Source organism: Uloborus diversus, chromosome 2 (genome assembly GCF_026930045.1).
Source record: "Uloborus diversus isolate 005 chromosome 2, Udiv.v.3.1, whole genome shotgun sequence".
NCBI lineage: Eukaryota > Metazoa > Arthropoda > Arachnida > Araneae > Uloboridae > Uloborus > Uloborus diversus.
Window position 1 is genome coordinate 148,706,722 of NC_072732.1, and position 24,262 is coordinate 148,730,983.

Below are 24,262 nucleotides of genomic sequence, written 5' to 3' on the forward strand. Positions count from 1 at the left end.
TTTGAATAACGATATAAATGTTTCGTTCGTAACTTTGGATGCTTTTCTGAAAAAAAGTATGAACGAAGCATGGTTACCCTGGTTACCCTGGATTTTACGTTTTCTTTTTGCGCCAACTTCAAAAATTATGTTTAAAAGCATTATCGATGGTGTTTAAAGAATAAAATTATTTTTCACTTTTTAGAGCAATTTTGAAGTCGGTTCTATTTTTTTTTCAAAATTTTTTTTCGCAATTTAACGTTGTTTTTAAGGTTATATATTATTGCCCAAAGGAAAACATTTCATTTTCAAAAATTGTTCTCGCTTTCACAGCCTACTTAACCAGCGGGATCTTTTATTTGGTTGATCATTTTGCATGTTAATGAAGAGTTTTGAGATTTTATGTTCAGGAAGACAACATGACAATACGAGAGTAGACAGTAGGCATTGTTCAAAAATGTAAGCAAAAGTGGGTGCAAAATGGTTCAAATGGTACAAAAATTTATTTTTTATTTATTTTTTTTTTTTTTTTTAGATGCTTAAATTATTCTAAAGTTGTTCTTTGTGTTCTTATCTACTCATATTGCAATAACGCCTTGAAACTTGGCGAACCACAAGACAAAATTTGTAAAATAAGGATTTTTGGAAGGTCACAGTGACTTCCTGTAACCTCCTCTAATTGAGAGCTCCTTCCCTGTCCGTTGCTCAAATTTTCGAATACAAATAGAGTAAATCGGTATCCACCAGCATTTTCAACAGAACAGAAAAACACTCCGTATCCAAAAGAGAAAGTGATCGAGACTGACAATTATCGTGCAAAAACACAGCGATCAACTCTCCATCGTGGCAACCCACTCCACAACTTCCACTTTTCTTTTTATCTTCCTCTCCGAAGAGAACGAATAGGAAAATAAAAAAGAAGTTTCATATCTTTCTTGCCAAAAGATGTGACTTCCTACCAGTCACTCGCGCTCTCGGTCTCCACACGCTTTGCCCACCTTGATGCTGCTGCTCCTCTTCTGCCGGATCGCGCTTCCGGACGCATGACTTTATGGCCGGATCATTACTGCTGATCATTGTATGGAATGGTGCCGGATGTCCACCCTAGGGTGCGTGGTGATATGTGTGGTGCTTCTGTGGTGCGACCTGACCGTCGCGGACCTTGGTCTTATGTCCAGCAGAAACTACAAGCTTCGAGAATTGCTCAAGTCTCTGAACGCTTACTCCACTGAGGTTCATACCGTCATACCAGTAGCAGTCGTGAGTACTTCTTTTAACAAAAAAATCCTTATATATGTATACCAAATGATCGAGTAACGCTCCTGACGTCACCAACAATGAAACTCGAGCCACGGCATGATAATTTGATAATATGTTTTGGCAATGTTTGTCATGGCAAGGAAATGCTTCATTGTGACAAGGTTTTGAACTGAATCCGGTAACTTAACTATTTTATTGGCCGGGCTGTCATTTTAGGAAAGTAGTCGAAAATAAATGCTATATACTGGAGTTTAGGGGTTATCCACTGGAGTTGGGGTTAAAATTTCCATTGTAAAAATATCTCCAAATAGGCAATTGCTTCGTTCAAATATAGAAGCAATTTTCACCTGTCATATCTTGGCGGGCGATTTTCTAGTAACTTAAAAAACGTACCATGAACAGATGTTTTTCAAACCCTAGAACTGCAAACCGGGGTAGGTATCTTCCCCAGGTAAACTTAGTTTTGAACACCTTTAACCAGGTTTTCAGCGCTTTTAGCTATTCAAATAACATTTTCGACAAATAAGCCTTGTTCAAATTGAAAATTCTCTGCACCACTTTCCTTGGCATGAAAACATAAAAAAAATGTCAGGTAGCTATGAATCAGGTTATAGCTTTCAGAACGATCTTAAGAGCTAAAAAGCTCATGGGAAAAATATGTATCCAGTTTTATAGTTTGCAGGTTAAGAAAAAGGGGTTTGTAGTCTTCGAGTAAACTTTGTAATAATTATTGAAAATTGGTGACCCACTGCCAAGAGGAGAACAGCCTGGTTTGATATTTTAATCAAGGCCAAAGCCACAACGGTCTGTCGTCTAGCAAGCTATGATCACGATGATGCGTTATTCAATGCAAATTTTGAAAAAAGGTCGAATTAAAATTTTAAAATTTTTTTGCAGTTTATTTTTATTTACTTATTCTTTTATACAAACGTGAGGAAAAGGACTATTTTTTGGGGTTTTGACGGATTAATAGGAAATATAGACCACTTTGGGGTCATTTTTCGAAAAGTGGTATCGAATAAATTACGTAGCCTCAAATTTTAAATTGTGTGCAACACAAATGCTTTGCTCTTATTCTAAAACCTCGTTTCGTTTGTTTCTCTTTTATCATTTTGATCTTTACATTACATTGTTTATTATATAGATTACTACTGATTACTGTTGTATTAGCGCTGCCAGAATTTTTCCTACTGGATTGTTATTTAATAAACTACAATTAGAATAACAAGTTTGTGAACAAGCATGACAATTTGTCTGATACTGAAATTTTGCACAAAAACTTTACAAAAAGTTTTGCTTACTAATGAAAATATTATATCATTAATGAGGTTGAAAATTAACTTTTAGTTAAAAAAATAATGTATTGAAGTCTGGTTTGATTCAAACGATTTTAATTGTCTGCAAGTCCTATCGATACAATATCTTATGTTTTTGTTGAGTTCAGAAGTTAATAGCAAATAATGAGATGTACGAAGAATCGTAAGCCGTGCAGTGACGCTCATTGTCATGTAATCGTTACAGAAGACACAATGTAGTGAAATCAGAGTAAAATGAATCATCAGGATGAGGAACTGGTGCTTCTTTCTCCCCACTCTCATTTCTTGTACCGCGTTCATTCTTGATACGATGTTCACGTGGCCCGCTGTCAACCAATTGGATAACCTTGATCTAAAGTTTTGGTTCCTAATTAATATAAATATAATGCTGCTACAATTAAAAGGCTAAATATTGTAGGGATGTGGTGTTCATGATCAAACGGATTTAAAAGACTGACTCCAGTACGACTCAGTACGATCTCCTAAAAAATGAACAATCGTTCATTTGAACGATGATGTTTATTGCATATTTCTCTCTTATCTTGTTTTAAATTTCTTAATTTATTTTATATTTTTATTTCTTTTTATATAACTTTCATTTTATACACACTCAAAATATTTTTGTGTTTCCTTTTCGTTTGTGACTATATTATACTTAGAGATAAGATGTTTCCATTTAGAAATAATGCACTATATCACGTAAGCTCCTCTTTTTTTTTTCCTTCAGCACCTAAATTGTTTTTTAAAACGATATTCAGTGATTTTTTTTAAAGAAATTTTCTGCCGTCACGTCAACTAATGTATTTCATTTTTTTAATTAAAAATTTAACTAGCCAATTTTTTACCACGTTGGAATCAAACCTGCAGCTTTTGGAATGGCAAACAGATGTCATGTCTTACCTCGCTGTAACTCGGTCACCAAGAAAAATCTTACAAAACGAACTGTAATTACTTTAACCTTAAAATGATATTCCTGATTAGATGAAACGTTTTTAATGTGGTTGAATGAAAGTGGTCTCCTTTAACTTTTTTAAATGAATGAAGTTCAAAACTCCACTGAAAAATCAGGACTTGTAACAATCGGAAAACAGCGTAATCAAGTGAGAAAATTCAGTTAATAACAGACCTGCTATGAGGAGTTTCATAGAACTTTTTTTCCCTCGAAATAGTATGAGCTTTGAACGTAAGATCGCAGTTGAGTTTACATCCAAGAGCTGCCACTTTTTACATTGAAAGCTTGTTAAACTCCAAGTTCCTTGAAATACCCAAAGAAAGTTTTTGCAACTTATTGCAAATTTGTGCATTTGTTACGCTGTTTTATTTTTTATTTTCGATGTTACTTTTTACAACAAAGGTATTGATTCATTTTCATTTACGTATTTCAAACTTACATAAAAAAAAACTTATATGGTTCTTTTTAAATTTGAATATAGACAAAAAACAATTTTAAATATTTTCTTGCATTAACTCACTTTAAATCAGGATCCAGCGATGTCAAATAAAAAGAAATCACAACTCCCCGATTCTCAAATACCAGTGTTTTAACTGTTGCCATAGGCGCCCTTTTGGGAGGTCAAGAGAGGTCACTGTGACCTCCCAAACTTTAACTTATTTGTCAAATTTTGTCTTTCTATTCTGCAAAAATATCATCATTCGGCGAAATTGGGAGTTTTATTTGGCGAAATTATCATCATTCGGCCAAATTTGTAGTTCCATTCGGTAGATTGAGAATTTCCGAATTTTGAAAATTTTATTTAATTTCTAGGCGCTATTGATCGCTGCGTTTTCGAATGGTGAGTTTGTTATTAATTCTCTTTGAAAACCGAAAAGTAGCACACAGAAGCTGATTGAGTTTCGCTACACGTATTCCAAATTTTTGCGTATATGAGTACGCGTATTTATTCTTTTGACTTATCAATTAGACATCGATTTATTTAATAGAGGTACAAGGAAGATATGAACTGCACACACCAGCTTTCTTTCTTCGTGAAATAGATACGTCATCTTTTACATTTTCTTTAAATAACCTATTGCAACAAAAATCAATCGAATGCATGAATAAAATCAAGTTTAATTGATCATATAGATTTTGCGAGAAACGTATTTGGTAAAAACCTACCCGAGTAAAAGTCTGGTTAGGGCTTTTCGTTCACCAGGTTTATTGAGAATAATTTATAATATTTTTTGTTTCAAAAAAAGAGTAACCTTTACGGACAAGTATTATATTCATGGTAGAATTTATATAGGCTTCAAACTAAAACATTTAGCACCGAAAATCAATTAACAAATGTTAACTCTTTACTCTGCTCCCACCGTAACTACCTAAAAGAATGTAGAGAAGTTGACGCCCGTGCCGAAATAGCTTGGAATGTTAGCAGTTTTTACATACTCATCATCACTGACAACGCATTTAACACCCTCTTTAATTATGGTAGCTGTAGGAAATATTTATAAAATTTATTTCATTTGTAGGAAGAAGTTCGTTCAGAATGAAACGAGTCTACTTTCATGTAAATCAATACCGATTATGTAGCATTAATCATGACAAGTCTTCTAGTAAAAATATGTCAAATATTTTACTTTATAGGGTTAAACCAATCAAAATTGTTACTTATGTGTATTTTGTGTAAACTAAAATTATTATCGATAAAATTAGTACAGATTTTGGGTAAATCATACTAAATTCAATTTCTTATTATATTAGGTATAAGCACAAGTTTAACTATAAAACTGTTTAATAGGGAAAGTTGTAAAGCAATGTTCAGTAAGCACAGAAATGGCATAAACCTAATCACATCCAATGCCAACTTAATAAATTAAACTAACAAACCGTCTCGAAGCATTCGCTCTCCAAATTTATAGCCCTATTGTAGAAATACCTCGTAAAAACACCTTAAGTAAAAATTTACATATTTGCCAGGTAGAAAATTACCGGACTCAATAACTTCCGAACACGAAAATGACTTCAAAATGCATAATCTGTTATAGTTCCGTATGCTTAATAAATTTAGCTGCATAAGAACTGTAGGCTGCATCAAGGAGTAAAAATGTGAAGAGAATTCTGCTGCATTAATTTTAACCCCTAAGATGTTGTATGCAAAATTCCTGCAGGTCACTGGAACAGAGACTCGATCCCGGAGCTTATCGGTTGAAATCCGTCCACTCTACCGATTGAACAATCCAAGCCCCGATTCAATATCTATCGAAAAATTGACGTATCCATTAAAGGACCTCTTCCAATAGTTTATTTTAAATCATAAAGTTGATAGAAGCGATACATTTTTAGACTGTGTGTCTATTTTTTCTCATTAGCCTGAACGATAAACTTTAAAAATAAGGGTAAAGAATGAAATTTGATAAAAGAATAAGGAAAATCTCACGAACCGACAGAAATACAAATTAGGGAAACAATATATAAAATAATTAAGGAATTAAAAAATATGAAAATGTCTAAAACAATACTTTGTACAGCCACTTAAAACAGCAATGAAGAGTGGAAAATGATTCCAGCTTGCTGGATCAATAAACTATGTTTTTCGTAGAGCTTATGTAGGTAGATGTTTTAATCTTTTCGAATTGATCAAAAAAAAAAAAAAAAAAAAAAAAAAATCAGATCAAACTGTAGAACATAAAACTTCGTTGTCCTGCAGAAGGTTTTTTGAAAAAAGCTTTTTAAACCATTAAGTTCAACGTTTTTTTATTTTGGCCCATATTTCAACTGATAGTTGCGAAACGTACATGTTTCGGGGCGACGAGGAAGTGCACTCTTCAGAACAAATTTAGGTTGCTTCACTTTAATAGTTCCTCAAAATTCAGGAGACGCGCAGACAATCATACGGACGCATAGCATAGGGTAAGCTGCTGTATCCACGGACGGTTGTACCTATGGACGTTGGTCGGGAAATTCTGGGTATTGTCGCGAGAGATCGGATAGGGGGTTCAACGTGTGTGTCTCAGCCCTCTCCAGTGTCACAGGTAGTTTCACCCCCAACAAACGAACAGGTAAAATTTTATTGCAATTTTTCGATTTTAGTGGGATTAAAAGCAAAAAAAAAAAAAAACTTGTACACTTTCTTTTTTTTTTTTCTACGTCGTGGATTGCATTATTCATTATCGTTGAAGGTATCATGTTGATCTATGTTTTCAAGGTGTTGTTTCTGATTTTTAATGTCGTGAAGTTGTGATCCTGTCGATGTGACTCGCTTGCAAAACCAAAATGGCATACCTTTGTACGCAAGGATACATAACCATGTGTACCGACGGACGGCAATTTTTATTGTCCTTGGGTCACACCTGAGTCTTTTTACGATGTGAAGTACCTCAAAATGGTGCCGTGTCATCAATGTCCGAAATTTACTTTTAACAATGATGATGAATTTGAAGTAGGGCTAGAAGATATAGTGTTGAAGTTACCCCCACGGTAGGTTTTACAGACCGTCAATCCCAGCTGTTTTCATTTGAAGTCGACTTTTCTGGATTTTTGTTGGGTTAATCTAAACTGAGTTTATTGGTAAATTTCATTAAAGTTTTCAATTTTCATAAACATTGAAGTCACTATATAGGTACAACAAGGGCCTTACTAGTCATGTGTATCTAGTCAATTTTTTGTTTAAAAACATATTAGGCTTTCTTAAGAGTTAATATATTTTTTAAAGAGTTTACTGATGTTAAAAATTAAGGATGATAAAAAAAGGTATGAGGTAAAAAAAGGTTAGAGATAAAAAAAAAAAACATTAGGTCTTCGGGTAATTTTCAAAGCCTGAGTTCTGATGAATTCTTTGTTTAATGTTATTTTCAATGGATGTTTGAAGTATTTCAATATAAAATGGCTTATGGAAATGTATGGAGTTCTTTACAAAGATCCCTGACCGCGGAGTGAACTGGTTGTTGTACCCACGGACAAAAAAAAGTAATTTTAAAAACAATTTTTTGCAGTTGAAGGCTTTGAAATTTTCACCTGACAAAAATTGCCAAATTAGATGATAAGCTGCAGATTCTGCCAGAAAATTTTTACCGATCGATTATCCATTCATAGAGATCAGAAAAAAAATTGAAAAGTAAATTTTGCCCGTAGATACAGCAGTTTCCCCTACATAGATTCTATCCCAAAAGCTAACTTTAAAAAAAAATCAAATTTAAAATAAAAGAGTATTTATTTATTTATTTAAATTACGTTTGCGGGATTATTTTAGAGAATATCTAATCTTTTTTCATACTTTTTGGCCTATAAATATCATTATTTATTCTATTTTTTTTAATGAGAAGGTTAGTCGAAAAATGGAATTTGATTTTACGTTCAAATAAAATGGAATTTGATTTTTTAAATTCAACACTGAATGCAATTTCAACTATAATTAATGAATGTTCCTAATATGTTTTATAAAGTATTTGTTGCTTGCGCTTTCAAAAATAATAAATTGATTTGGTTTCAGAGAAAAAAATGACTGTTTTTTTAAGCAATGTTTTTTCTTTTTTTATTTCAAAAAACAAGAAAATAATAATTCAATAGCAGTTACAAATTTGAACAAAAATATCGTTTTTAATTTTAAATTAAGAAATGTATCTTTCTCAATTTAAGAGAGAAGATTCTAATAAGCTATATTCTTATTAGCTATCATATTCTTATAGGCTATATTCCAATCTGCTACAGTGTTCTAATAAATAAGTTTTGTCGTTATAAGTTATAAATATTCTTATTTTTAAAATCGGAAATTTTTCATTACCACTTCCGGATTACATATTAAATTTCCGACAAACCGGTTAAAATAGATGTAAGCAAAATGAATTCAGCAGAATTACCGTCTATTATGAGATCAAAAAATCAATTCTTACACTAAAATGAAAACGAAAAAAATAATTTCCTTGTGAAGAAATGTTTTCTTATATAATAGTTTAATCAAAAACTTTGAGTAACACATTTGTATTTTATTTTATTCTTATTTATTTATTTATTTATTTATTTATTAGCTTTTAACAGTAAAATTGATTCGTAAGACTTAAAAAATTAAATACAAATAATGAAGGATTTCTGGCTCATTAAAGAAAATTAAGGGGGAAATTATAATATCCTAAAATGTATATTAAAAGGAAAAAAAGAACGTTGATGTAATTTTGTTTTCAATTATGGTGTTTTATCCATATTTTAGGCTTTTTCTTGGTCGAATCGACCGACATTTCAAAGAAACTAAATGCACAGCGTATTTACATTTTAAAATGTTAGAAAATAGTAAATTTGGATCAGGTCATGAAATAATCTATTTTTTGGTTGATTTACCGTAAAAAAACGTAAAACTTATTTTTAAAAGATTTATAATTTTTTAAGAAAGCTTGTACTTTGACTTATACGATCTTTTTTAACCAACTTTCCTGTAAAAGAACATATATACTAGCAAAAATACCCGGCGTTGCCTGGATCAGTAACAATTATGAGAAACAATCGTTACTTGCATTTGTTTTCTGTTTTAAGTGAAAGAATTTAAACCACAGTTTTTTGACGTGATTAAAAATCAAGCTTCTCCCTTACTCGTAAAACTAAAATAGCAGTAAGTATAAAGAACAAAATAGTATTCATTTAGAAACGAAAGCACGACATTTAAGCATATACAAATTTGAAGAATTTCCAAAATATGAAATTAATCTTCACATGTTTAAAAAGAATAAACTGTTAGTACATTTTTTTTTTTTAACATGGAGTCGAAAACCTTCTCTGTAAGGCAATTGAAGTACGAACTGTTTCAAAAACTGTAGCAGAGAGAGAGCCCCCTTGTACTTGCCGTAGTTACTTTGGGAAATTTCAATCATTGTGGGCTCTTGGTGCAATATTACCAAATTTGCGGGAATCGTTTTGGGATATACCTTCGACAATGTTCCTTTTCCTTACTTCGTAAAACGTTGTGTTACTAATTTTCGTTGCAGAGATTTTGTAGCCAGATGCTGAGGTACTTTTGATCACCATAAAATGGCGATAAACGGTTTCATCCGAAATGTTTCCAAAATAAGTAGTAAAATTTGCGATTGTTTGAAATTGTGCAAAAAGGAAAATTAATGGAAGTTTTTGTGCTGTTTATGGATTTGCCTAATTTAATTGGTAGATTATTTTATGCATCAAAAAATGTTTTTAAAAAATTATTTTATTGGCGATATTGTGTACATGGTGAAAGCTGAGAAACATTATTACATAGTCTTTGGCTTCAAAAACAGCGACAGTTGAAAAATCTCATGTAACTTTTATATTTTTTTAACCGATCTTAAAGGCAGAAAAGTGAAACCATTTTCTCACGGAATGTTGAAGATTAATTTTATAGAATAAACGCAGTATTGAGGGAAAATGTTCACACACGAATCGGTTTTTACGATTTACAAACAAGAAAGCGTGTTAAGATAGTGGAACAAGTTTATATACACTAGAAAGAGCTATTTTACTGCCAGAGATGCGCCACTGAGGAGTCACGGGAGGTCATCGTGACCTCTCAAAGATTACCTTATTCGGCAAAATCATCATAATTCGGCAGAAATTGGAGCTCTATTTAGCAAAATTTGGAGTTTTATTTGGCAAGATTTGGAGTTCTATTCAGGGGTTGTCACAAGGGGAGATTATGGCGCAAGTTGTGCCATCAAAATATTTGAGGGGAACTTTTTTTTTTAAATTTATTTATGCAAATTTTTTTATTGATATATTTTTATTTTAAATTATTTATTTTATTTTATTCTGTTTATATTTTATTTTATTTATTTACTTAGTTTGTTTGTGTATGTGTATGTCATTGGTCAAAACTTTTCTAATAAAATAATAATAATAGTAAGTAATAATTAAAAATAAATAAAAATTTTAAATAAATAAATATAAAAAGAGCTAAAAATAAAAGGGAAAGAGGGTATAGCAAACTTTGGGGGGGGGGGGGGGATTTGCGCCATTGAACTTGGGGTGGGGGGATGGGCACGAATGGTTCCATTCGACAAAATGAGAATTTTCGCCCAGCCAAAAATGTCAGTTCGGGGCGCCCTTGGTTACTGCTGCCAACAAGTTATGTTACTGTTGCCATGTTGCCACTAACATTCTAATTCAAATAGCCAATGCTTTATTCCCCACTCACACCACTTTTACTACACGTTCTCAACATCAGCTAATTATATATATCTGCAAAAGAACCGGTTTCATCTGGTCAAATAGATATATCTGTCTAACCGGCAGCAATTTCTTTTATTTATTTTCTATTACTGTTTTTTTAATATTTTGATCACGCCTTAAATCTCTCCAAAGATTTCTTTTCTTTCTTTTTTTTTTTTTTTTTTTTTTTTGCCGAAGAGTTCTTTAAAATTCCTTGCAAACCACATTTACTCGACCGTTATCAAAAAAAAGGTTTTCCAGCTGTGCTAGTGTTGTTTTTACTGCATACCCTACTTTTGCGTCCAAAGACGATTTTTTTTTTTAAATTATATCTTTAAAGGACATCATTTTGTAAATTGCATTTATTATTTGATTTTTCCTTTTATCAATTTCATCCGGTTTTAGCGTTGAATAGAGGTGTTTGCTTCGTTTATATTTCGATGCCGAACTCATTGATTTGCATGAAGAATATATTAATTGAAAGCTGTCTTCGATAACACTTTCAATTTAATTTCGTAAGTTTCGCCAATTGTCTGAGGAAACAATTCTGGGGTTCTGAACAACAATTTATTAAAAGTATGCAGAACTATTTACTTTGCAGTTTTATGAAACGGTTGACAGTCATTTTTGTAAAAATTTAAATTAATATGGAGTTATTATAAAATCAAATCAATAGTTTAAATTTTCCAGTTAAGCATTTAAATATATTTGGGTTTGCTACATATTTTTTTTTTTTTTTTTGAATGCTTTTAAAAGTTGCATTAAAGGCAATGAAGTAAAACCAATTTTTCATGGAAAGCCGAAACACCAATTTTTCAGAGTTAAACGTTAGTTTGAGCAAGGCTTCACTGATACGCGTCTTATCGCGCATCGAGATAAGGCGCGCATCGAGTGAAGCCTTGGTTTGAGAAAAGAAAGCACGTGGGAAAGTTTAAGAAACCGTGTAAATGCGTCTATAGATGTATTTTAACATAAAATATGTTGATATAAATTTGAAGTAGTGTTTTTTTTTTCTTTTGGACATTTACAGATACAAAATTTTAAAATTTAAAGAACATTTAGAACGTAAAACTTCCCATTTTTTAAAATAATATGAATGTTTTTTCAAAATTAATTTTTTTGGAAACATACAACTTTTTGGCACACAAAGCCTTCGGCACTTTTATTATAAATTTCTATAGATGAAAAGTTTTAGTTCATTTACTTAAATTGATCTTTTCTTTAATTAGTGGGAATTTTCGGCTTGAAATACTTACCGTCGAACTTCGCTTTAACTGCTTTTCTGATTTATATGATTTCAGAATCAACCGTTTTATGGTAATCTATTTGAAGGTTGACTGCGAGTATACCTCTCTTAAATATCTGATTTCCGGATAATGTTCTTCTCCTCCATCCCGAACTCCTATATGACCCATTTTAATTTTACACACTTCGTAGAAACAGCTCTAGATAAATTTAAGTACCACCAGGAAATATTTTGGTACTTCTCTGCCTCATCAATAATAAAAATATACTGTGATAAACAAATGGTCCACGATTTTGTAAATACTAGTTACTATTGAAGTTTTCTTCGAAATGGGCGTAAAATTCACTTTGCGAAGGGAAGAAAAAAAGAAAAAAATTTCTATTTTCTTCTCTATTTAGTCCTGCAGTACCATTTGTTCCATTTTTACCCTAAACACTGAGTAACGACAGTTCAAGGCAGTAAGCGGAAAATATTGGTGCTTCTCCGACTCAGTGATAAAAAGTGTATAGTAGTGAAATGGACTAATGGTCAGTAATTTTGCAATTAATAATCACATTATAATATTCCTTCAAAAAAAGCCATAAATTACCTACTGCTCAAGGAGAAACGCATATTATCAAATAAATTATTTTAGCAAATTAATCAACCTTTAAAAAAATGCAGCACTTTGTTTTAACACGGAAAATTATAGGAATATTTAAGCTGTGTACCATTCCAGTCCAAAGAGTGATAGATGGAATGAGTATTTTTAGTAACGTTTACTTAATAATCTTAGGGGAAAAGCAAGTTAGCAATGAAGACAACTGAAACAAATTTTGCTTTGCTGTTATATTGATCAAAATTATTAGCACCTAGTTTTTTTTTTTTTTTTTTACTACGCAAATGAAAAGCTATATATTTAAGACAAAAATCGACTTTGAAGCCAAAAAAAAATCAACCTTGATTTATTATTATTATTTTTATCACTAGCATTACCATTATAATATTGCATGCATTTCATTGAAAATTATTTTCTTCTTTTTGGAAAAAGTATTTAGTGAATAGCATTTTTATTTCCACAATGTTATTAACATCTCTAAATTAAAACTGAGATTTTCGGAAATAAATAGTGAAGTAGAAAATAAGAAAAGGAAGTTGTAAACTGAAGCTAACCGTTTACCGCAAAATTCCCCCAATGAAAAAGAACAATAGCATCATAAAATGATAGTTGATGCTGCAGGGGTGAAACATGTTTCAATATGCGTTGCAGCTTCTTTTGCTTGTCGTTACGTTTTGATAAACCCTTTATTAGAAGAAAAAAATATTTTTTTATAAGAAGGGGTTTTTTTTAAAGAGTCATTTCACATAAGTCTTAGATGTTCTTTCTTAAGAAATTCTGTCTTAATACAGGAGCAGTAGTAACTAACGTATCGTACTAACTTTGTGCTTTGCAAATTCTTCACTCATAATATTTTAATTACCTTGCTCTTATCATATATTTATATTTTCTCTAGCATTGTATGCACATATTCATGGTTTCAGCTATCAACACCAAGTTATTAAACATTTTCCCCCTGAATTGGATAATATTGTTACAAATTCTATAAACAGTAATTGTTTTTATGATTAATTTGTTGTAATCTGACTAATTTTGGCGTTTGTTCTATTAATTTTCATCTAAAAATATCGTAGTAATTTAACCTGTAAATAGTTTCTTGTAATGCATATACAACCCCCTTACATTCGAATGACGTATATAGTAACTGATACATTGTGAATGGAATAAGAAGAAAATACGAGAAATTTTGGTAGAATGAAATCGACATTTCTCAATGGAATATTGTAGAAACTTTTCAAGGATTTATTAATAGGCTCCGCAGCGTAATAAAAAGTCAGTCTGGTATCAGCCGTTGGCTGGAGAGTATTAGCTCTGTTCTGTGAAGCCTTTGCACTGAGTTATTGCGTATTTCGATGTGGATACGTGTGTTAGCGTTGAGTTCACGGTATTAATTGATATTTGCCTAGTTGCTATGGTTAATTTAACAGTTATTAACTACATTTCATGTACATAGTTGTAAATACATCTCCTGTGTTTTCTCAAGAACTGTGTCGTCATTTAAAGAAAGTTTGAAGTTGCACCGAACTCGTATCAATATTTTTAAACATTATGCATTAAGGACTACCGTTTTAACTGACCAAATCGGGGCTTCCCTTCTTAATAATGTTAAACACAAGCATAAATTCTTCAAATCACACAGTTGCCGCTGCGTTCTCAAACTACCAAAAATGATTTCATTCATTTTCGAGTTATTTTTTCATAAGCAGCTTAAAGTGAATTGGTTTGATGATTTTTTTGAAAATGAATCATAACTTTTTAAACGGAAATAAATATAAACCGGAAAAAAAATGCAAAAAATACCTTTGTGCAGAAAACGAGAAGAAAATGCAAATACTTTAAATCACACAAATTTGCAAAGGACGACCGACTCGTGTTTCAGGGTTTGAAGGAACTTAGGCATGAAAAGATATGAAACAAAAGTAACGACGCAGAAAAGTAAACATCTTAAAAGGTAAGACAATAGTCCAGTCAATGAACACATTGTAGCGTGCATGGAATATGCGATAATTTTTGACTTCAGAATATTGTTAGGGGTAGTTAGTAAGTAAACATAATAAAAGTCCCCGACCCTGGGGGGTGAGCTAACGGTGGGAGAGAGGGGGGAAGAAAATTTTGGGTTTTTCGAGAAAATGTCGGAAACGGTGGAAAAAATGCTTTTAAAATAAAAATTCAGGCTAAATATAGTTACTATGAAACTGTTTCTACACATATTTGTCAAATTTCCAATAATTTTCCGGGTATATGTTATGAAAAATCGATGATTTTCGGAAAAATTCTCTATTTTTGTCAAACATTTGCTCCTAGTGCTCCCCAGAATCAGTATTCATGAAAACTGTCGAGGACAAAGTTGTAGAGTTTTAAATTTCCTTCAATTAGATATGCTACTTTGCTATATTTTATTCAACCAATGAAAAGTTACAGAGCTTCAAACACGCACTTTCATGGCAAAAAATGGAACACTTGCCATTCACAAATTTCAAACTGACTCCAAAGGATCGCGCACTTCCTCTTTCTTCAATGAATTCGACAATCCTGATGTGCAATAAAGAAGTATTTGTTGATTACTACAAGACAAATGATGTTTAAGGTGTGTATTGGGGGGGGGGAGTCGTGAAATTGTGACTTAGTGACAAGGAGGAAGAAAAGAGTAAGAAGTGTGACATCAAGCATTTTGTAATACGAATATGTTTATGAAAATTACCTTGTAAAACGAACTTTGTGGCAGAGGGGGAGGGGGAAAAATGTTGAAAAAAAGTGTGACATTATTTATGGACACACACACACAGCCCTTTACCAAGGAATCGGACAAAGATTTGCAAAATCACATATATGCAGTATGAATTGGTGGGCTGACGACGTGCAGAAAGTCAGCACTATACATACTGTTTAAGGAAATTTATAACATTGATTTAATTCAATTGAATTTGTTGTTAATGAAAATACCTATAGTCTACAAAATTATTAGGCAAAAAGAGACGACTGTATAAACCATATGGACATCAACGTTAGTTAGAAAATTGAAACGACGGTCAAACAAGAAGGTTTCTCTCCATTTTTCTTAATGACAGTCAGCTGACAAATCCTCTAATGATAAAGCTGTTGAAAAACGAGACAAATACGCTCCGAGCTTTCGGTGATGTTGACGGTGATATTGCGAAGACGGATCAGATGGCAAAATTCTTCGGTATAGCTATTGATTGAGAGGAAGTACTCTTGGTTGTCCTCTTTATATCCAAATTCCCAACTGATCACAACATTCTTCCAGAAATCTAAAATCATACAACATGTATCTGAGGTATATATCAGTGACCAGGAGGCCACTTGTAGAAAATCATCGTTAGACTACTCTGTCGCAAGCTTGCAAAATTACGTATTTGCAAGGACAGTTGCAACAACGGAATCAAAATATTTATCTAGGACGAAGAGGACGACGATAACATCAATGCATTACCAATTTTTAAGAACAACTTTTCCACTGCTGGTGACATGACCCTTCCGCCTCAGAATAGAACAAAGATGTCACCTTAAAGATGATACTTTAATTTTCTAATTACTGTCAGCCCATATTCCATATAAACACTTTCAAAATATGATTAATAATAATATAATAAAAACTATAATTACAAAAAGGTGCTGCTGGTCAGCTACATTTACCTAATTTCTATCATTAAAATTTTCATTATCCTGCTCTAGCGTCACATATTCATTTCAAGAAGAATAACGAAATTGAGTACATGCTAGAACTTAATAGTTTGTGATTGCTTGTCAGCTGTGATTGGGCATAGACTTCGCATTTCTTTGATATCAGGTTTGAATCTGCAGTTCAAGTGTTCAGCCGGTGGATTTTCAAGACACAGAAAATCGTCAGGGTACTTGTCAAATGATTGCTGCACAAGATCCCTTGAGCGCCTACTTGGCACTGACACTCTGAGGCAAAAAGAACGAGATAATTTTTGTTTTCGAAAAGTATTGGTTTTCAAGAACGTGTACCTAAAATAACACTGAAAATGTGACACATATGTATGAAAACAATTTCACAATAAATTTAGTTAACTTATACTTTTATTCGGAACACATTTTTCCTGCCGTTTCCGAGATAAAATCGAAAACCACAAAATTTGACTCCTCCTTTCCACGTTTAACTCCCCCCCCCCCAGCGTCGATGACTTTTAGTATATTTAGTTATTAATTACTTCTAAGAAATTTCTTACTGAGGAAATGCTGGCTTTCTGCACGTCCTCAGTTCACTTTCGTTAAATAACAACAGCGCAATTGGGTATGGAGCTAATTCATACTGCATGAACGTAGTTTCTTTCAAATCTTCGTCTGATTTCTTGGTCGGGGGCGGTTCATAAATGATGTTACACTTCTTCTCAACATTTTGACCGCCTCCCCATTTGTCACAAAGTATTTTCATAAACTAATTTTTATAAACATATTCGTACTAAAAAATGCTTGATGTCACAGTTCTTACTCTTTCCCTCCCCATTATCACAAAATCACAATTTTACGACCCTCCCCCCTAACCTTTAAACATCATTTGAGTTGTAGTAATCCACAAATACTTCTTTATTATCCATCAGGATTGTCGAACTTATTGAAGAAAGAGGAAGTGCGCAATCCTTTCGAGTCGGTTTGAAATTTGAATGGCAAGTGTTCCATTTTTTGCCATGAAAGTGCGTGTTTGAAGCTCTGTAACTTTTTATTGGTTGAATAAAATGTAGCAAAGTAGCATATCAAATTGAAGGAACTTTAAAGCTCTACAACTTTGTCCTTGACAATTTTCATAAATACTGATCCTGGGGAGCACTAGGAGCAAATGTTTGACAAAAAGAGAGAATTTTTCCCGAAAATCATCGATTTTTCATAACATATAGGGGAAGGTCGTTTAGTATCGGACAGCGGGTAGTATCGGACAAGGGCTGCTTCTTAATTCCGCCGCCAGGGGTGGCACGTACTGGGTCAACATGTGTGCCGTATTGGGGAAGAAAACCACGGACGCCATATTGGTTCAAATCAACCGTTCATTCTGGTGTGCAAAGCTAGTTGTTTGTTGAGAGAATTGCAGTGCACACACTTAACTTCTGGGGCATATATTTATACGTAGAGTAAGTTATATTGTTTCATTGTCATACCTTTAGATTGATAGTATATTAATCTAAATATTATGAGCAGGGGCGTAGCTAAGGGGGGGGGGGGGTTGGGGACAACCCCCCCCCCGAAAAGTTAGTCTCAAAAAAAAAGAGAAAAAGAAGAGAGAAAGAAAAAAAAAAAGAAAAGGAAAAAATTCCAAGCAATTATACACACACACACACATTATATATATATATATATATATATATATATATATATATATATATATATATATATATATATATATATAAAGAAGTAACCCCCCCCCCCCCGAAAGTCGGGTCTAGCTACACCACTGATTATGAGCTATAAAAGTGTCTAGTTTAAGTAATACCCTAGTGGTGGTTAAACAACTGTAGCTTTACAGTCGGGTTGTATCGGACAAACCAGTTACGGGTTGTATCGGACAAAGTTACTGGCACCAAAATAAAATACTGACAGTGTTTTTCTTTGTCCAACAAGTTGAAATGGAAAAATCACTACATAAATGGGATGAAATAAATATGAAGGAAGCCATTCAAAAAGTTGGACTTAATAAAATGACAATTTGAGAAGCTAGTGAAAGATATTTAGTCACAAAAAATACTTTAGGTGATAGGATCAAAGCTTTTATTTTTTAGACTTGTATACTATTCTAAGTAACCAAATACTTTGTTCGTTTCATTTTTTCGCACATTAAAATGTTATTTCTGAACTATTTGTTTTTATTTCAACATTTTAATGTTTTGTCCGATACAACCCTCCAAAATTTAAAATTGGTCAAAAATAGAGTTTGACAAAAATTTGTTTAAAAAATACGACTCCATGTTTTTTCAACTAAAGTTTGCAATTTATGTTAGGTAACTTAGTACAGCATAATTTAGTGTAAAAACTAATTATTTACAAATAAAACAAAAAGTGTTATGATTGAAATGGCTTAGGTGTCCGATACTACCCGATCTTCCCCTACCCGGAAAATTATTAGAAATTTTACAAAAATGTGTAGAAACAGTTTCATAGTAAATTTATTTAGCTTGAATTTTTATTTTAAAAGCATTTTTTTCCACCGTTTCCGACATTTTCCCGAAAAAACCCAAAATTTTCTTCCCACCTCTCTCCCACCGTTAGCTCACCCCCCAGGGTCGGGGACTTTTAGTATGTTTACTTACTAACTACCCCTAACAATATTCTGAAGTCAAAAATTATCGCATATTCCATGCACGCTACACCCCTGTTTTGAGCACTCATTGACTGGACTACAAGTGGATTAAACGAACAACCAATGAGAAAATTATGAACCCTTAAGGAAACAAGTGGAATGCAAACAATGTTAATACGATTGGTTACTAAGAATTTAAATTTTTCCAATAAATATTTTAGGTTGCTCACTATACTACAGTCGACTCGTGCTATAACGCGATTCGATTTACGTGAAATGGCTGTAACGCGAGTGGTTCGCCAATAACGAATTTTAGACCTAATGCGAATTCCTGGCGGCCCGCAACATGAGAATTTTCGAAAGGGAACCGCGGTGTGTCAGCATAAGCTTTGTTATTGGTTACTAAAAAGATCTTTTTCGTTCAAGGAAGTTCCTGTAAAGCATTATAGTCTAAACATCGCTTTGTATGTGTATACCAGGGATTCCCAACTTGTGGGTCGCGACCCCCAAGGAGGTCGCCAAGCATTTCTTAGGGGTTCGCGACATTACCCCTACATTTAAAAATCTATCATTTCTTAATTGAAAATAGGTTCAAATACATAGGAGGAAAATAGCATCATTTTATAGTAGCATTATTCTTGAATGCAATGGCGAATCCAGAAAAAAAAACTATGGGGTTCCAGCACCCCCCTCCTCCCCCCTCATGCCAGAGTACCTGAACACCTAAAGTCCTCTAAGATTATCTGATGCTTTGATTTAGGGACTTTAATCTCTAAAAATTTCCTCGAAAATATCTCGAATTCACGCCCTCTAACATCGTCCAAAATCGTCCAAAATTTTGTTTTTGGAACTTCAATTTCGAATAATTCCTATGAGAGATTTTCTACATCCCAACCCTTATCCAGAAAGATGTCCTGTAGTTGAATTTTTCAAGACTAAGTTTTGGAAATATTCCACGGAAAAGTCCCGTACCTCATCCCGGCCCCTAACTTCATCAAAAATAGCCAAGAAAGGTGTTTTTAGGTTTTTAATTTCGAAAAAAAATTCCACGGGAATGCCTGCTCTCCCCCTTGACATAATTAAAGATCATAAAAAAATGTGCTTTTAGGGCTTAAATTTTAAACATATTCCGAGTGAGGATCTCCGAATACTTACCCTTGTCATCAAAGATAACCTACTATTCTGTGCTTTGGACTCATATTTAGAAAAATGTCCTTGGGATTACCTGAAGTCCTCTCTTCCCTTACATCATTAAAACTTGTCAAAATTTTTTGGGCGGAGCTTCAATTCCGAAAAAAAATCCGGGAGGAGGGGGAGAGGCTCCAAACCCAAACCTTTTCCGTGACGTTTTCAAAGATGGCCTATAATTAAGTTTTTTGAACCTCAAATTCGAAATTTTTCCGGGGAAAGGTCGCCCAAACCCCTCTTCTTCCCTTCATTTCAACAAAGGTAATCTACAATTGAGCTCATTTAGGACATATCATTTTCATTTTCGAAAAATTAGAGCGCATTCCCGAACCATCTCCCCCACCCCCATCGTTAAACATTGTCTAAAACTTCATTTTTAGGTCTTCAACTTTGTGAAATTTCAAAAAGTCTCCGAGCTTGATCCATTTTTGAAATTCCCTGAACCTCTCCTCTTCCGAACATCACCAGGGATCGTGTAAACTGCAATTTTAGAACTACAAATTCCAGTAATTTCTGGGGGAGGATCATCTCGAATGTTACACTTACGACTGTGGATTCATATTCTTAATTATTTTTCTCCGCTTATATTACGCAATTCTCTTAATTTGACTGTTCATATGATAGCAATAACACCCCCTCCCCCTCCAAGAATAAATATGGATTCTCTCTCTCTCTCTTTCTATATATATGTTTGATAAAAATTGAGAGTTTTCCGAATGCCCTCCTCCTAATATTTTGACCTTGCGACGGCCTTGTTAAGAGAAATTGCAATCATTCGCTTCAATAAAAGTTGGAAACACTGACACTATAGTTTTAGGACCTCATCTCCTCTGAAAACAAAATACTGCATTCGGCTCTGCTAAGAAGCAAAAGTTTTGAAAGGGCCGAAATGTACCTTTAACATTATCGAGACTATAATGTTTTTATTTCTGCAATTATCTCTTTATATTTATAAAAAGTAAGCTTAAAGAAATCCTGAAAGGAAGTCTCTGGTGGGCCTGCGTTTAGGAGACCCCATAGCATCTACGGCCCTGAAATTTTGTACAAAATTACTTCGAGCCCCGATGGTTTGCACTTGGGATTTTGCTCTTTAAATTTCGAATTAGTTTTTTTTGTAATTAATTTTTTAAACCAAAATTTCGTGTAAATTGCCAATTAAAGGAGTGAAAATTACTTACATGTAATAATATTATGTATCGTTGGAAAAGGTGGAATTTTCCGCGTTCTACGCAATTTGTTTCAATGCTCAAACTAAATTACAGCGAGAGGTATTTGCGTCTTTAGATCGAATTTTTTGGGCACTGAAATTTAAACACTACTTTCTTACTTTCTTCGCTAATTCTATCAGTAAAAAGTGAAGGAATTGTCCTACTGTTTTCTTTTTGACACTACTGGTGAAAGCGGCTTTTTTTAAACAAGATCTAACTCGACCTATGGTCGAAAAACTAAGCTTATATCTCCAAAGGAAAAAAGTAGCAAGCCGTTAAAAATCAATTTCAAAAATTCTTATCTCCATTCAAATTATTGATGTTTTATTTGGCGTTGCCATAGTTACATCTTTTAGATTCGTTTGTTTCTTCTTTCTTGTTCACAAATTTTAAGGTTTTCGATTTTAACGAAAACTCTTAGGCTCAACTCAATTCAGGCCCCGAGCTAAAGGGCAAAATATATTACCTGAGACCCACGAATGTGAAAGCGACTTTTCAAACGTACAAAACTGCAGTTTTACAATGCTCAGGAGCCCCTGAGCCCTTACGGCTCTGTAAGTAGGTGCAAGTTATTTTGAAACCCGGGGAAGGGGTGCTTTTGGCTCCAAAGGGAACTCAAAATGCGTTTTTAATCTTTTCCTTTTTTTTTTTTTTTTTTTTTTTGACGATTTAAATCTTTGCGAATCTAATAAAATTGTGAAGCAATCTGCGGGGGTTAGTGAGTGTCAGCGAGCAGGGGGCGGAGCCTCTAGCTGTAGGAAAGAAAAGGGTTACGCTTAAATAAAATACCTCAAGCAGCTTGAATCATTATGCAAAATCTGTGCTATGTCCGCATACGCACGATACACTCACAGACGCACACACAGACACATATACTATATATGGGGGACATATAGGGGTCGCGCGTTGTTCAGTTGGTGAAAAGGGGGTTGTGACGTGAAAAAGGTTGGGAACCACTGGTCTATACAAATAACTACTCATTTTTCATTTAAAATGCGAAACTTAATGAAATATAATGACACCTAAGAACGTTGTTTCACAGCCACTGACTCAGAAAGCCACATTTCGCTTCAAAAACGTTTTAAAGTGGTTTTTACCGTTGCGATAACCATTTTAAAACGTTTTTGAAACATGTGCAATACGATTACGATATTTCTGAAATGTTTAAAAAGTTATGTGTTCACCTTAGGTGTCGCAAAAGGGACAGTTAACAGAAACATCATGCATTTGTACCTTTTTTGTCTTCAAGGAAATTTCAGTTCCTCAAAATGAAAGCTTTTATTTTCTGTTTACGTTTCCTAAAAAAAGTTATTCTTACAAAGAGCAAAAGTTTAAACTCAATTTTAAAACCCTGAAAGGGTGAACGTTTGTTCGAAAACTTCTTACTTTCTTCCCCAAAACTCGTACGATGAATATAAAGTTTTTTAAAGTAAAAAATACCGTAATTTCGTTAATTCTTCAAACGTTATAAGTAAGCCATCATTTTAAATATTTTAACGTCATTGGTTTAAAAAAGCAAACAATCAGAAAAAAAAAGCATTTTTTGAATTTCCGCAGTCGACCTATCGGGAAACATCAAAATAGTATCAATATAGATCTGATGCGTTGACGATGTATTTTAACTCGCAGTTAATTAAGATTGAACGACACACTATGCGAACTAATCACAGACTATTATAATTAATCTCATTCATACTAAATTCAGTAACTTAACACTAAAATAGCTGATTGCTTGGAGTAAGTGTGCTTGAAGTGTGTTTGTGCGTTAATGCTTCGGGCAGGTTAGCTAGTTTTTATTAACCTTTATCTTCACTAATAATAAGGCTGAAAGTCTGTGTGTCTGGATCTCTCTTACACACATAGCGCCTTAACCGATGGACCAAGTTCCATGAAATTTGGCACAAAATTAGTGTGTAGAATAGGGATGAGCACCTAAAAGCAATTTTTCGAAAATTCGATTTTCTTTTTTTTTTTTTTTTTTTCTATTCCAATTTTAAGAACATTTTATCGAGCGAATTATCATAACGTGGACAAACAAATTACCATAATGAGGACTAGCAAATTACCATAGCGTGGACCAGTAAACTGTCATATGCGACCATGGGCGAGGAACTAACATAGCAAATTGGCGAGAAATTCATCACCCATTATTTGTAAATATACAGGCGAACCAAACGATCTTTTAATTTTTCCACTGCGGGCAAAGCCGTGCGGGTATCGCTAGTAAGAGATAAAGGAGAACCTCTTCTAACTCCGTCTAAAGAAAATTTTCTTGCTGTAGTTGTTTGATTAAGTTGTACGAGACATTTCACAACGAAATACTGTGAACTGAGCCAATAGAGGAATTTAATCTTGAGGAAATATTTAACCGTCTCTCTCTTTTCTTAAAAAAAATCTACAAATCCAAGTCAAAGGTAAAATTATTATATCTAAAAATATAAATGCAATCCCGTCTTCATAAATAAGATACTCCTTTTTTCCATCTCATAAAGTGGTCAGATCAAGTTCCGGCGGGTGATGTCTTAACATGTTTCATTCTTGTCGTTATCAGCCATTGCTCGTCATCTCTTTTATATTTCCGCTCCTTGGGCATCTTCGAAATGAGTCAAGCACCGAGGAAATACATAACGCGGAGGTTGTCCGACATAATGTTGAGGAATTTATGATTTCATCGCGATGGCTTGGGGAAAACTAATAACATGTTGATCAGACCACAGCGAAATTTTTCGTTGATTCGGGGACATTTTATTCTTTATTCCATTTATACATCTAAAAGTATTAATGTTTTTTCAAGTGTCAAATTTTTTTCAAGTTATTATTTTGGAAACATTCCAACCAAATGAATGCTCAAACACTTCCTACCTAAAAGTATTACAAAAAGTTCCGTCTGGAACTCAACGAGCCTTCTTTCACGTATCTACCCATACCTACTTTTTAGTATCTGATCAATATTCTCAAAAATAGATAAAATCGTTAATTGTTTCAAATATATTTTTGTAATATTTAAAGCCGATTTCTAGGAATAGAATATGCTTCACACATCTAAAGAATTATATGCGTAAGAAAATAAATAAATAAACGAACAAATA

The 24,262-nt window shown here is 33.3% G+C and overlaps 1 protein-coding gene across 1 annotated transcript in view; it reads left to right on the plus strand.

The window, feature by feature from the left end:
* Window positions 1-932: 932 nt before the first annotated feature.
* Window positions 933-24,262, plus strand: part of LOC129217400 (uncharacterized) — a 108,495-nt gene continuing 85,165 nt past the window's right edge. The window contains exon 1 of the mRNA XM_054851697.1: window positions 933-1,239. Coding sequence (XP_054707672.1) covers window positions 1,060-1,239 — 180 coding nt within the window. The 5' untranslated portion in view covers window positions 933-1,059. The remainder of the gene's footprint in view (window positions 1,240-24,262) is intronic.